Source organism: Ischnura elegans, chromosome 1, assembly GCF_921293095.1.
Source record: "Ischnura elegans chromosome 1, ioIscEleg1.1, whole genome shotgun sequence".
In the NCBI taxonomy this organism is placed as follows: domain Eukaryota; kingdom Metazoa; phylum Arthropoda; class Insecta; order Odonata; family Coenagrionidae; genus Ischnura; species Ischnura elegans.
In genome coordinates, this window is record NC_060246.1 from 109159177 (window position 1) to 109175806 (window position 16630).

Below are 16630 nucleotides of genomic sequence, written 5' to 3' on the forward strand. Positions count from 1 at the left end.
TTAAGTTATAGGTGGTTTGACTCGATCATCTTGAATATTAATCAAAGTTTGTTAAGACAATTTTTCATAGAAATAAAACTAAGCTACAATTTTAACTCTGGAAACTAATATTCAGTGATGAGATAATGGCGAAACTGATGAATAGGTTTTCACCATCATAGTTAGCATTTCAAAAAGGTAATTCATTATAAAGTCGGTAATTTCCATTTTCTAATCGCCTCACATCCTAGTAAAGTTTTTCATTGCTGCCAGAGAGCTTGCTCAAGTCTCAGAATTAAAACTGAAGACATTCTAAGAAGACTGTGGAAGTTATTCGATATCATTTCTTGTCCAGCCTGGTTATAACAATTTATGTGTGATACGAAAACCTGGCGAAAGTTTCGTTAAAACCATTAACTGTTATATTCCTATTTCGGCTCTTCTAAACACTTAAATTTGTCTAAAAATTCTGACACTTTCCATTCCCCCAAAAAGGTTTTATTTATTATCTTAAGTAAATATTTACGGTATAAGGAAAGGATTTTCATTTGAGGTAAAGGATAGTCCAAGACATATTTGCCCATAAGGTGGTGACTGAAGGTGGTTCACGGACTGATGAAATATGCATGCAGAGGAAATGTATGAGCAGGTAAAGGCAGCCTGTACAGCCGGACAATGCAAGGGATTACAGGGTACATAACATTCGGAATTGGAAGGGGCGTGGAAATAACAGATGTTTTGATTAACTGCATCGATTGAGAACAGTTCTCTTAAGGATCGGAAGGGCATCACCAGAGTTCTCGTCCTGACAAAGGTTGGAGTTTTATGCCTGCGGAAAAATTTTCCTGGAGAACCAAAACAGGATGGGCATCCTTTTCATTTGATTTCTTTAATCATCTTGGGAATGAGAGAAGAATATTTACCGTCAATACCAATAGAGGACCATCAATAACGGCGCTGAAAATCATCAGATTTAATGAAGCAAGAAAGAGTTAGTGGCATAAAATTTGAGATCTCTCACTTCGAAATTGTTTGTGTTACAAGTTCAGATATTTTAAACTCTCCCCTTGAGTTGGTGATTATGTTTCAGGGTTTTGTTTTAAGCTCTTTAATGAAAACGGTGTACTCCTTGGAGAATTTAAAAAAAAAACTTGTAGTCAAAGCTAATAAATGAAGAAAAAGGAGATTAAAAACCTCGAAAGGGACACAATTGGTATCGATCAGTATACTAGACAGAAGGGGTATAGGGCTAAAAATCCTAGCACCCAAGAAAAGATAGTCAATAATATTCTTCAATTTTTCAATCAAGTAGGGGGATTAATTGACGTCTGGCCTTTTAAGAAGATGGTTGTGCTTTTCGGACGCTGTAAAATCATGATTTCACATCAACTCGACGCTGTAGAATAATTAATTGCCTAGAAAAATAATTAAAATGTAAAGTTTTGGAAATTCATATTTTTTAAACAGTTCGCGCAGTCACGTATGAGTCTCTAACAGTCAATCGGACAACTTATTACTGTTAAGAAAACTTTTTCGGTACATTAGTGCATCCAATATAGCAATATGTATAACCTCAAGGCAGCAACGGCATTGCTAACTCCAGATCTCCTATAGCAGTAACGACATTCGTCATCTCTACGCGTATGCTTTTGCTTCACTCCAATGACTTCCACGGATTCCCTAATGTCGGTAGTTCGAGAAAACGTTTTAGCAGATGGGCCATGTATCATCCCACTGGGGCTCAACCTCCCATCCGAACCCTCGCATCCTCCCAAGAATTCCGCCTCTCGTTCTCTTTTTCTCTTCATCCGTTCGTCGCCCTCCTCCTTGCCATATGTTTCGCGTTTTTCTCATTCCTCCATTTATCTTCCATTCCATATCCTCTTCTCGTACCCCTCAAATGATCCCTTTATCCCCGGTACAAATATTTCGCTCACCTTTCTTCTCTCACCCTCGACCAACCCACTCCAACGAAATTTCCTCATGAATTCTTTTACGCAAATGCAATCTCTGAAGAATCGCTCACTGATGGCGTATTCTCATTCGTCATGAAAATCTCTAATCCAAGCAACGAGGCGGCATTTCAGCCCCTTCGAAATCAAAATGAGTGAGAACATAATGAGGTTGGATAAATTAGTAGCCAGTAAAAACTTAAAAAGCGGAATTAAGTGGCATCGAGCTGAAATGTTTTAAGAGCCCCTCGCAAAATTCTATTCCCCAAAGTTTGGAACAGTGGTAAGTAATTGAAAGTATATGTAATTGTAAGTGTAAACAAATATCAAATGCGGTATACCTTATGAAAAGTAAGTATAAAAAAACATCTTACGCGGCACGAATTACTATAATGAATGTGTTTTCAAGCTTTCGCAGTAAAGATGAAATGAGGCGGTAGTTTGATTTCCCGTTAGGTCAGAGTACTTTTACTACTATTACAATACAAACTAATTAGGTGCTGTTTTCAGTAAAATGGGAAATATGTATTGATATATATTTAATAACTTCACCCATCTCCTCTTATTCCCTCCATCATCTCTTCGCTTTGGAATTACCCTGTGCATTTTTTAAGCAAACCATTTTCGGATGAAACGCGCACTGATGGCGTATTATCATGGGTTGCGAAAATCTCCAATTCCAGCATTAATGCGGCAATTCATATTTCTCAATATGATATTTAATGAAATCATACCGTGCTGTAATATAATATTAACTAAATAAAATTAAAAAGAATGAAGCAGAAGTATTGAATTTCAAGCTAAAATATTTTCAGAAGACGTTGTAGAAATCTGCTTTAAGAAATGAAAAACAGAACTTTTATTAACGGAAAATATGCTGATTGCGAATAAATTCGAAAAAATGTGGATGTTTTTAAGCGTAATGAAATCAATAACTACGACTGTTAAATTTCCGATTGTCGTCGCAATATTTTTACCATTTAAATAAAATTAGGAATAAGTATTAGTAAATGTATAATTTCAACATTTTTAATTTAAATGACAGCTGCATAAAATCATTAGCAATTGAACTCATAAATTATGAAAATTTGCACTGAATATCATCAGCTTGGATAATACTCTGCTTTTAATTCTTTCATTTCGGGATTATTCAGGTGATTTTTGCACACATTTTGCCAAAAATTGCAATTTTTACACAAAAACGTGGTTATCATGGGTGAAACAAATGTTTTACGGTTATATGGCGCTGGTTTTAAACCACAGCTGAAAGGAAGAAATTGTCTCTGAGGACATTCCCTATATATCTGAAAATCTATATATCTTTTCAAGACTCATTTACAATTTTTTTCACCTGAAACTCGAAATAGTATTTCATATGAGATAAAAAACAATTAGTGAAGGTAGTTATAACTTAAAACAATTAGAAAATCTAGCGAAAATATTTAATTTGTTAGGAGAATAAAACTGATTTTTATATTTACTTTTCGCAAATTATTCCTTATAACTTTTTCTTCGTGCATACCTATATCTATAAAATATTAATATGCTGAGTGTGAAAACTGTGTAGGATCCATCAAGCAATTTGTTTCAAATTAGAGACTAGGAAATTTTTATAATTCAAGCATTTCCTTTAGAATTGCAGCGTATTAATTGTTTTTATCCTATTCCCTTTCATATTTCCATGTTTGGTTTAGTGAGTTGATAAATGTTTATGCATACACCATCGTCCTCATCCCAAGGAATAAAGTTAAAGCTATTCTGAGGAATGCATGTGATCAACACTATGTCCCTCCGATTTTGCAAATTTGCTGTCAGAGCTTTTACTAAAATACAGGATATTGCCCGGAGAATGTGAAAAACGTTTTGAGACGTGTTGGATCCAAGGTGAAAAGGAGGCTCAGTGGTGCAAAAACGTGTTATCATACCTAATGGCTTTGGATAAAATAGCTTTCGTACCTCACGTGAAAAGTTAGAATCGACGAAAGAGTATTTGAAATACGAGCAACGACAGTGGAAGCTTTCGCAGGAACTCCGATAGATGGCGGCCCACCCTCCCACAATGTGTCACGTAGCAAAATTAGATGAATTCCCGCCAAGAGCAGTCAAGTAGTGATTCTCCACAAAAGAGTGGAAGATGAAAAGCAACCAGCGGGGACAGTTTTTTTTATTTCCAGGCTTTTTGCGATTGGATGAAGAAGATACCAACCAGAAATACTGTAATAGGCGTCAAGCAAAGAAACTAGCTGAAAATAAACTTAAAATGGTGATTGTTTTACTGATGTCTTAATTAAAAGTAATAATTTAATAAAATCACTCTTCGTGCATATTCTTTGACTGAGTGGACCATAATCCTTCTGAAAAAATCTTTTTCTTTAATTGAAATATATGCCCAAGTTAAGAAGAATGTAGAAGAAGAAAGTGTGCTTTCACGTGAAATATTTATTCACACATTTACACGAAAATGGTTTTACGTTAAAAATTACGTTGAAACCATAGTCGTGTAAATTTGTGAATTAATATTCCATGTGAAAGCAAAGTTTCATCTTTTTTATTCTTCAGGATGAATCGCTTTCACAAAGATACGCCTCAAACCATCAATTTTGCCAAAGTTAAATTTCGTCGCAAAATAGTCATATAAAATAAATATTCCTTTGAACCGAGATTCGAAATGTATGCATCATTTTTTTTAAGAAGAAAGAAATATTCGAAGAAAATTCATCCTAGCCCTGTCAAAAACAGAGTGGCTGTTGATATATAATTAACTCGAAAATTAATCAAGGATGACTAGAATTTCACGACGTCATTGCAAAAATAATAATCAGCAGCATGATTTTCCGTGATATTTTGATCTAATGAATTGTAGGAATTTATTGGGGAATTATTCGAATCCTATGAGTTGCTAAAAAATAAATGAGATTTAATTCGAGAAATACTTCATTGAATGTGAATGCAATTCGTAAACAATGAAATTGAACAAATAAAAGACATTTTACTGAGAAGGGAAAAACAGGCTTTCCATTTCATGATCCCATTTCAGTCACGATCACATTTCGGTCACTCATCAATATCTTCTTGAAGTGAGGGGCTACCTTTTCCAAAAACCCATTTTTCTCTTCTCTATTTTGAGTACTTTTTTATTTATTGTATTTTATGAGAATAAGTCTTGTTTTTAAATGGAAAGATTTTTACGTGACGCAGACTTCGCTATGCGAAAGAAAGCTTCACGTAATCTAAAAATAAAACAAAATCCTCTCGGGAGGCTGAGTTTCTTTAACCGTATCCGATAGAGAAGGTAAAAAGCTGGCAGTTAGTTTCTGACACTGGATGCCTATTTCGTTGAGCATTCAAGGAATGTCATGAATGTAAAAGAGGCCAGAAAGTTTTCCTCTTCAAAACAAACGCGTGAAAGTAAACTGATGAAATGCTCTGAAGGGGTCGTCGAAATTTCTCAGGGTGACGGCTGGAAGAGTGAGGAGTAACGGTGGTCCCCGATCGAGATAAAAAAAATGAATGCGTCAGATGACAGCGAGTAGGTTCAGTCGAAAGCCATTTTCATGCGCACATCACGAAGAGAAAAGGGAAAACAAGGGGTAGCGGACGTGAGATGTCGCCCTGACAGGGATATATGGAAAACTCTGCAGAAACTCGTCGCCTACTCTACGAACTGTCAACCCCTGCCCGTCACCTTGCTTTATGCTCCTTATTCCTCGCATCCCTGAAGTAACCAGCTATTTTAGTCCAACGGTATGGGTGTATTTCTAAAATAATATCACCGATTAAATTTTTATCACTACCAGTTTCATAAAACGAATTCCTTCACTATGCCATTGCTGATATTTGATTGTTCCACCGTCACAAATTAAAAAAAAATTAGAAAGATTTACTTGATTCCTTGAGCATATAATAAAAAAACCCTACACATTGTCGATGTTTTGATGAGTGACATGATTTTCGCGGAATAGAAAAAGCATTGTACTACCTCGCTTTTCGTCAAATATTTCTACATATTTCTGTTTTAAATGTCGTTTGCCTCATTATTTAGGGATTTTTTTTGGTACGCGCAGGTTTAGTGGAGCAGAGTCGAATGAGAAGGCTTTCACTAGCGCGCCAATTATATTGATTCCAAATGTATTCAGTTTCCTTCATCATGCATCGATGTTTCGAAAAATTTTAAAAATATTCTTATTCAGCAATTGTTGATTTACGTGTTTACCCTTGAAAAAAAACCTGTGTTATTGTAACTGCCACATGAAAACTAGAACAGTATAGAAGTTCACAATAGCTATACTAGATCCATATAAAATGACCTAGCATAGTCTCCAAATGTGGAAAAAATGTTCTTTTTTATTTCATGCTTTTGTTTACTAAGGCTAAATTATGTTTTGTTCAATGTTTTTACTCCAAGAGCATCACACGGACACGGAAAATCTCGCGATTTGGCCATGATTCTCGCTATTGTGTCACTACAAGCAACACGGCTACAACCGGTTAAAAACACCTCCAACTAAACCCACATCTCAGCATTCTCAAATCCTTCCTCCTGCGGTTCCAGAGATCTTTCAAAGTCACCGAAAACAAACTGCTATCTCCCCTATGGGATTATACCCCATCACCCTCATCCAAGCACCAAGTCCCGAAAATCGCCCTTCACCATTCCCATATTCCCACCCCATCTAATTAATTAATTATCGACACTATGACATGATTTCACTGTGAATTTCAAACAATCTTGAATCCAAGCAATCCAGAGTCACTCAGTAGACAGCTGCAAAGCTGGGAACCTGTGTATCACAATTGAGAATCGAAGAAAAGGTAACAACCGGTAGCCTAGCAAGGTCCACCTGGGTGCATAGCACACCGGGCTGGGCTACCGGCTGGCTGAGACAAATGGAGGAGATGGTGTCATTGGGTTTTAAAATACTTTATTTATACTTGTATCATAAAATACTTTCTTTAAAATTGTTATCTTTACGATCATTATCAATTATAATTACAACTAGTGAAGACTACATCATTTACATCCAGGCCGCAGAGTTCTAACATTTTAAATTACAACTATTGGATAGATTCAAGGTGGTAAAAACTTGAGATAACGTAAATCATTAAAAAAAACCTACATTTTTTCCCTTGCTAATAAGTGAGAATACTTTAGTAATGAGTTAATTACAATAAACAAGTCAATTTTTCCCATGGTATTTTGGCGAATTTCGTGTCCAATGAGTTCTCACATTCAGGAATATTTAGATATTTGGCTATATGATACTGAAAACCATATAAAAAGTAGGGGAGGCATAAAATTGGAAAAATGGATACATTAGGGAAATGAGTGTACTCAGAATATTGTGAAGGTGACAGTAGGAATATATGTCAAATTGGCCTGGACTAAATTCTAGTGAAATATTAAGATTTTGATGGCATCAATGATCGTTAAATGCATTGCGCGCTCTTCTGATTTTGTCTAGACCCTCTACAGAATTTCCCTACTTTTGATAGGTCATAATTTTGGTTCAGTTTAACCTTCCTTTCAAGTCCACGCATACGACTCCTATCTCTCACCACCCTGTCTGCACTCTCCCTTCTTTCCATTTCCGTCTCACCAGATGCCTCTGCTATCTGCGCCCTGAATCCAATATTCACTTCAAGCCATGTGATCCGTGCAAAGTTTACGCTGAATACGCACTCTAATTGAGTTAGTTTCGTTATTGACCCTCTTGCGTGTCCATTCTTTTTATCGCAATTTTGACTTGGTTATCTTTCCTTTTCCTTTCCGACCAACCAGCATTAACTAACGCAGATTTTTAACCCTTTTATCGCCAATGTTTCTCGCGCGACTCAACCTGGCTAGAATGACATATCTCCACGTATTTATTTGAACTTAGTGCGATTTATATCGGAAGAAATATTCATATTATAAAGACATAGAACACTACCGCCATCTCTTGGAGTTCTCGCGAAAAAATATTTTCATCAGTGTTAAAGAATATTGTCATCTCAAAATTTGAATTATTGACCGATTTAGGGTTAAGGCAAGACAGTCTCATTTTCACATGATGGAAATGCAAAGACCGACGGACGCGCTATTCTGCCGCTTCAAATATAACCCCAATTGAGATCGATTTCTGAATCTTTGGTGAATCACTATTTGTATTATTCCAGAAAGGTCTTTCTCTGTCATTTCGTATATGCTCCGTTACAACTGCATCATCAGTAATAAATGAGGTATCTTGTTAAACGTTGAATTATCGGCTTCTGATGAAAATTACAATCTCTATCTCTTTCACCAATTATCCATTAATTTGACTTAAAAGCTTCGATTTTTCCATGTCAATTACTCGCTCGAGGTACATTGACTCCACAAATTTTTTTATTACAAACTTCAAGAAAGTTTTAAAACTCGTTAAATCCATAGCTAAACCAAAGAAACGTTACATTAGTAGGTAAAAACATTAAAAATAAAATCCACGAAGTAAGAAAAAAGTTAAACGTTCTTTAAAAGAGACATCGTGTGTAAGGGACTTAAAAGATAACTCATGTATCGAATAAATAAAAATATCATGTTGAAAGTATTCACGAATTATTTGAAACGGGAATTGACGATAAAAAATGAAAACAGTAAGAAATTGATATAGTGTTTATACATGGGTGAATGTTATTAAATTGTTATGAATAAGATGCTATTTATTAAGCTGTAATTTATTTTGAATATGAAAGTTAAAACTTGTGTGATTAGGAGCTTGGGAAATTCAGGAACAATGGTTCCAAACCTTAGTAATATTATGTGTAAAAGGCACAAGCTCAAACTCTTTCATGAGAAATAACAGAGTAGAAAGAAATCAAAAGAAATTCCTTGATGATAATCAATTCAGGCGAGTTCCTTGTTTCCGTCCTCAATATAAGTGTATTCTTTTGAAAATGGATCTTGTTCGCCTTGGCAGCAATGTCTCCGTCTTTCGCTCCCCGCAGTGTCTTTGATCTTTTCTTATTAAATCTCGTGCCTGACATCGCAATCCTTCCGGGTAATTTACTCCCACGCATTTTTCTCGACGCTCCCTCCTCATTCACCGCGCATCACATCCCTGGCTCATTTTCCGGTGCAGCCACCCCAATGACACCTTTCCCTTACTCTCGCACCCCATGTTTCGGCATGCATATTGCTTTTTCAGGGATACCAGCTTGCCGAGGCAGCCGTCTACCTCCTACCCTGACACCCTCTCCAAAAACCTCCCTTCTCCTACCTGGCTTCATACTCCTTGCAATAAGCACATCCTAAGGACGGTGCCATTTTTTAAGAACCCCCCTTCAGAAATTGTTCCTCGGAAATTTACCCCCTTGGACGATTTACCATCCGTGGAAAAAGTTACCCTCCGGACTTCAGCGAGAGGAATTTATGTTAAGGACATATATGAGAGAAGAGTTCTTGTTCTCGACTGGGCGAACTTTAGTAACCTCCGGTTCGAAAATATTACGCCGCTGGACCCTAGTAAAGTTTTATCAATGATGGTGGACGGTTTCGAGTGCTCTGTCTGTACCCTGTCTTCTTTTCCTTTCCGGTTCAAAAAGCACGCGCCCAACATTGACACTGTGCGTATGTATCGCCCGCCGCCGCTGTTGTGCGTTTTCGGCGCGTGCGCCGGGATAAAGGGGAAGGAAGGGGAATGTCGGGAACGGGGATGCCTTCGTCCATTTGGCTGCTCACTCACTCGCCCTGTGTCGGCCGAGGCGAGCGGTGGCGTGTTGAACCTCGACCTGTTTTCATCGAAGTCCTTTCGCTGCGGCGCGGTACTCCAGCGTAACAACATAGGAGGAGACGACGAGCAGTTAAACAACTTCGCGGCGGTAATTGGGCTGGTTCCCTCGGGGTGACAACCGGTGCGAGCCCAAAGAAACAACGTAGCATCATCACTTTGGATCAAATTAATGCGGGTGCGTGTAAAACTGAGATCGAGGTGGAATCGTTCGCGCGACCGGTGTGTTGTCCTTAAAAGAAGTGAAAGCTAAACTCTATTAAGGCTGAGTGAAATCGTTGCGTCCTTCTTCTTAACTCCCTCTTATTATTTTGCGCGAGAAATTACTTCAAAGTATATGTATTCGCCCTTTAGGAAACCTCTCCACGGTTCCTATCCTCCTATCCACGGATGCGATTTCTCCAGGGCGAAGAAAGTGAAGAATGCACTACGTTCTGTGGATATCAAACGAGAAATTGGATACGAGAGTGAACTTGTGGTGCACCTCACCCGCACGGGGACTCCCCTTTTACGGACCAGAGATAACCGTCTCTTCTTTGCTGTGGCGATACGCTCCGCCGATCACCTGGCAAAGTTTCGCCGCGCCCAGCCGACAACTGAGCGGAACCGCTCTCCGCAAGTTAAAAGGGAGGAAGATAATCCCGGGGGACAATGCGCCGGCGCTATTATTAAACTTAAGCCGTTTTGATTTTCCTCTTTGGACCCTCCGGCGCCGTCTGAAATCACACGTCCTTCATATTTCGCGAGGCAAACAAAATTCCCCATCTAGAATAAAGAACTATTTTTCAGCTACCTCTAACAGCAAAAGCGAAGTAAGTATAGTAAATCGTGACTGGTTCACACAAGAGTGTCTGGAAAATGGCAGGCGAGTATAAGTGGAGTGGATAAAATATTCATCACGCTAAGGAGTGGGAGGTAAACATCCTTCCGGGGCTCGTTCTTGGCGCCGGCGATTCCCCGCGTGGTCGCCAGACAGTGGACACCACAACATCCCCCCCTCTCCTTCGCCATTTCCCCACATCCGTTCGCTGAAAACACAGTGGTGGTGATGACGGGAAAAGGCTTTTGTTGGCCGACGCACATGGAGACCAATGCCGCAACGGAAGGGATTCGGAGGACTTCTCGTGGTTTGTGCAAACGGTGAACAAAATACGAGGGCGTGCAAAAGAACCTAAGCGATTTCTGACGATGAGTGGAGGACTGGAAAGTGTTTTGGTCATATCATGGAAACCATTCGACGAACTCGATCGAGGTTTTTTGTTTTAACGAGATTTGGCAGGAAAAATAAAAACAATTCTCAGGGGAAAAACTAAAAAGAGGAAACACGACTGTATTCTGGGGCACTCTTTCGCACGCAGGCTGCTGTTTACCCGCCACTTTCGACAGTCGCTGGCGCTCTTGCGATCTCAACAGTGCTTCGTGCTTCGCCACATGATCTATAGAATTGAAAAGGAGAATGAGAAGGAGGAAGAGATGGCGGAGGATGGAGGGAATGGACTGAAACTTTGTGATCAGAATGGAGAGGCAAGCAGTCTGGGACTGGTGTAGTGACAGTGATTGAAGAAGCAAGCTGAGGATAGAGGGAAATATACACTGTGTCCTCCCGCTGTGCTGATTGCGATTGATCGGGGTCTTCTGAGCGGAAGTCCCCTCGATCCTCGGTGAGGGATATTCTAGGCAGGCGGTGGAAAGAGGCTGTCGGCGCAGTGGGCGCCTACCCCACTGCTCTTCCGGTGCGGCGAGGGTGAATGGTGGACGGCTTCTGGCCGCTGACCGTCCCTGCTGCAACACAGGCCCTCGCAATGGCTCGCTTAGACTTGTTGGACCTGTTGCTTCTGATGCTGCTTCTCACTGTCAATGTGCGGCCCTCAACTGGAAGAGGTGAGTCGAGACCCCGGATATCGGGCTGAGGGGAGACTCTCATGTTAGGCACATACATGATACAGACATTTAAGGTTGTTGATGTTGGATATCAGAACCAATATTCGCTCGGAGACGATTTTGACTGGTCAAAGAGGGAATTGCGAGAATATTTTTTCCTTATACATTGCTCCAGATGGTTTCTTTGATGATATTGGCCGTTTCGTTTCAAAAATTCATGCTTTGTATTGCGTGTTCCCTTATTCAGCAATTAGTAGCTCAATGAGAGGGTAAATCTTCCCATGAAAATTTCATTATTGGTTCTCTTTAAATTAGTATTTTACCAATAAAATATAGTAATCACCTATTTTTTTACTTTTTAAATAATGTTAAAATTATTGATTGATAAAATAAAATTAATATCAGGGAACAGGTAAAGTTTTACTATGAAATTCTAACTCTTGACGCTTAAGCGATTAAGGCGGCAAAGGAGTAAAAATACCGGCAAAAAGTTGGCGCCAAAAATTAATAACGCCGCACAGTGGGCGGAAATCGAAAAAAGTGTGACAAAACCCTAAATTTTCACTATTTTTTTGGCAAACAAAAATGGTACAGTCCGATAGAATAATGTCCAAGGATTAAGGAACTATGGCTATTTCAATATTTGGTTCACCCATTAAATCATTGGAATCCGTTAAAGACGAGAAAAAATTATAAAAAATGTCAATTCTGAATTTCTGCAAAAATCGAGTATTTACTTTCGCTATTGAGCCATTAATATGGTTTTCCATAAATTTCAACCCATATTTTGTAAAAGGGTAAACCTTTCCTAAGAATTACATGGGATAGTTTATTTATTTTTATCAATTTTTCATATAATAATTAAACATTCAAAAGTGCATTGTTTTTGGACTATTTTTGACATAAAGTGGAAAAAAACTTTATGAGGGTGACGAGACTCGATCTTAAAATTCATGTGGAAATAAAGACCTGAATCTTGACTATATGATCCAAAAGAAAAATCTTGCTCCAACTTGCTACCTTGCTTGTTGATGGGATATGTATAAAAAGTCAACGCTGCCGCCCGGCCCGGCCGCGGATTACCCCGATTTGGTTTTTGCTCCAGTTTAAAGCAAATAATGGTTCCACCACTATTATTTTTACCCAATTGTTAGGAAAGATGTGAAATCTAAAAGTAAAGGCAATATTTTGTCCAAAAATATTTCGTACTCTCTTGTTGCACATAGAAAGCAGAAAATTCACCGCTGCCGCCGGTCACCCATGAGCCCTATGAGGACGTGTGACCATACGTCGGCAGAGTGCTTTGTTCCCTTATTCGTACTTATTCTCACACACATATGTACAGGGGATTTCCCGCACTTTAGGTCCCTTCAAACTAGAAATCCCTCCGACCTTGAGGAGAGGGAAAGAATCGAAGCAGGCGCGGTCAGTGCACACGACCGACAGACCGCAATTGTTCCTTGGGGCGGTAATCCGCTTCCACTACTAGTAGTTCTCTAAGTAACACCTCTTGACTACTCCAGCTTATTGTTCCTTCAAAATGTGGGGCTCTTGAATTTGGTGTTTGGGGCTAGGTTGTTTCTTTGAAACTCGCCGCTATTTGTTTTACCACCGCAGCGCACGTGCATCGGTTATTGCCATCCAAAAGATCGCTTCTCTGGAACACGCTAGTGAACGAGTTAGCTGGCGATTTACCGGGCGGTTTTCCCAAAAATTCACACGTTCTATTGTCTTAGATAATGTCTTACTTCCTCAGTTTTACTCATACGGTCAGTCTAACTTAGCTGGTGAGTGTTGAAACATCGACGTCTTTTAGCCACAGTGACTACTGACAGAGGAGTTCTCCTAGGTGAGCCCATCGATTGGTTACCGGTTGTCGAACTTACTCTAATACAGAGAGGTCGCATACGACGGAGGGAATACATGAATCGGTCACAGGTATGATTAACACTACTAGTTGTCGAAATATTTTATGTCGATAAGGCAACGTTAGAAAAAGTAGCAATTTTTTGTGGCTTGTAGATTTAGAAGCTTTTATCTCCGACAGGGGAGAAAATGAAGGGGAGGAAAGTGACTCGAAAAGAACTGCACGATGCTATGTGCCAAGGAATGGTGTAGACGGTAGAGTCGAAAAAACTATTGGCATTCAAATTTCTATTAAAAAAATTAGTATTGGGGGAGATGCAGAGATAAAGGATTTTTTGGGAAATTAGCTACTTCTAATTGATGAAGATCGTTTCCGCGAGTATTGCTCTTCCACTGCCGCCCTTTATGTGGAGCACTCTGAATGGTATTATATACCCCCAACTGTGCATAAGATTCTAATACATACATGGAGCGTTTATTGTAAACGCAGCAGTGCTACCCATTGGACAATTGTCGAAGGAGGCCCTTGAATCGAGGCACAAGGATATTAGGAGGTTCAAAAAGCAGCACTCCAGAAAAATTTCCAGTGCAAAATTTTATTTTTCTAAGACTTCTTCTATCTTCGGACGCAATAGTATCCTCATCAATCGATTCGAATCACGGAAATGTGAAGATACCTAAGGGAGCGAGGAACCTCCTTCTGATTGACGAGAACGCAGAGTCAGATGGAGACGAGATTGATTGACATGACGAAGGCCTATAACTGTATTTACTCAGGTATGCATTATTTCCATTTCATTAGTCATTCATTTCAGAAACAGAAATATGGTTTTAACTTCTAATGAAAATAATCGAAAAATACTTGCATTAATTTCCGTGGAATACATTGGTAAAATCCATATCCTTAATATTACATAGATACCACGCATCTATACATTCTATGATGTATCGATACATCACGGTTAAGTTGTTTAGGGTTATGTATCAAAGTTTCTAAGTCAGTGATAGTACTTGTATGAATATAATAAGCATCTAACATGCAGCGCTTTTAATATTAAAATTTGGGAATTTTTACTGTTTCCGCCATTTTGTTTTAGAGAGGCCCCTGATTGTTCTAGAGCAAAAATAACATTAGAATCGGATTAAGGAGGTAAAAATAATTCAAAATCGAAAAAATCGTGGATCTACGTTGAATAATAACGGAGATATTAGTTTTGTCAAGCTTTTTTCGATTTCCGCCCACTGTGCGCCGCTCCTAGCTTAAAATATCGGTTAAGCCAGTATTAACGTTTCAATAGGCGTTTCAAAATGGCATATTTCTGATATGTGAAATCAACCAAAAATCCACTAATCTATTTTAATGAAAAATACAGAGATGGCTGAGGAAATGATAAAATCTAGCTATCCCCCATATACTTGATATCAAATGCGTTAATAACGTATATAACGTAAAGATTTCTTTTTCTCAACAAATAATGCATTTTCTTTGATATAACGTGATGATAATGGCATTCTGACGAGGTTATTTATCCAAATCCGAATGTGCCCTCTTGCCAGCCACAAGGTTTCCGAAGGTCAGTCTGTTAAGCCTTTATTAAGTCCCTGTTAATGAGAGAACCAATAAAGTTTGTTATTTATATCCTGATAAATTTTAGGTGAAATATTACTGACCAGCCCCCATTAGTTATATTCACACATATTACCCATTAGGATAATTTTTCAATCGATAAGGAAAATTTTTAAATCATTTTGCCAATATGATGTTTTTTAATTGGTTCGTGCGCTTGAATACGCAAACTTAATATTAATATGGGTAATATAAGTACTTAATATTAATAATTTTGCTCATTCAAGTACACTAATAAACATATACTTGGCTAAATATTTTATAAGTTTTCTTTGTTGATTGATAAAGTAGCCAAATGCGTCGTGTGTGTGAGTAAAACCAATTGGGCCTGGTTTGTAAAATTTCATCTGAATTCCTGCTTTTCTCCATTTTTCCTAACATCGGTCAACACAACATACCACTCAACAACTTACCATTGATCTCTTGTCTGCGTCCCTCCCATTTCCTGTGTTCCCCGTGATCTTAGTCCCCATTAGGACATCCAGAATGCCCCCCTTTTCCTTCCATACTTTCCCTCACCCATTCCTCCCTCTTTCCACGCCCCTAAGTTCCTCTCATTCCCCTTCTCATTTTACGAACACTCAACCACCCTACGAGGCATTTTCAATCACTTCCACCCCTCTCTCTCTCCTCCCATTCCCCCACCCTCCAAATTTCCTCCCCTCCTCCACAATACTTCCCTCCAGCCTCTTCCCCCCACCCCTTCTTAAACGAAAGAAATAATAATAATATTATTCCAGGAGTACGAACGTCCCTGATTCCCGAAGCCATCGATGCAACTATTCTTAAAATTCCTCCTCCATCCCAACTCCCCGTGGAGATTGATCGGCCCTTTGACTTCTTGCTCACCCTCCAAAAATTTTCCCCTTCTTTTCCCAACGAAGCAGAAAACCCCACCTGGGACGGACCCACCAAACTTTTGCATTTTTAGGTTTTAGGCAAAGGTCTCAGTCGAGGGAGTAAAATTTGGGACGAGTTAAAATTCTCTGCACGTAAAAACAAAAGCGTGCTTTGATTATGAAATATTGTGGCAGAGAATTTGTCGGGAAAGCAGGCGGTAGGGGAATGAATTGGGAGGAATGAAGACTGGAGAAATGGGGACTCAAGAGACTATAGGGGTGGTCCATGAACTTATACTCGGAGGGTGGGACAAAGAGTGAGTGGAGCAGAGAGGGGAAGGAGGGAGACAGTTTTGTTTTGAAGGGAGGGAAGTGTGTGGGAAAGAAAGGGAGAAATAGGAAAAAATGATGTTCAATCCATTTCCTGGCCGGGAGAGCGATGGCTAAACTTCGGCCGGCTCAGACGAGCGGAAAAACAGTGACGACGGATTCGCAAGGATAATGGACCTGGCTGACTGCTTTTTTCGGCCATAAATTTGCAAATGAGCGCCACGTCAATGGTGATGGTGGTGGCCTCATAGCGACATTGCTAGGAGTTCTTCCAAAAAGGTACGTCTAGACAAAAGCGATTCTCCCCTTCATTGCGAACGCTGTGAACATTAATTTTGGTAAACAATCGCCTTAACCGTGGACACATTGGGTCGGACTACTGGCCCTCGGCATTGTATTTGGGGCTATTGG

General features: G+C 39.2%; 1 protein-coding gene across 1 annotated transcript in view; it reads left to right on the forward strand.

Moving 5' to 3' along the window:
• Positions 1 to 11424: 11424 nt before the first annotated feature.
• LOC124161402 overlaps positions 11425 to 16630 on the forward strand; it is a 74531-nt gene continuing 69325 nt past the window's right edge. The window contains exon 1 of the mRNA XM_046537747.1: positions 11425 to 11557. Within this exon, the coding sequence (XP_046393703.1) occupies positions 11425 to 11557 (133 nt within the window). The remainder of the gene's footprint in view (positions 11558 to 16630) is intronic.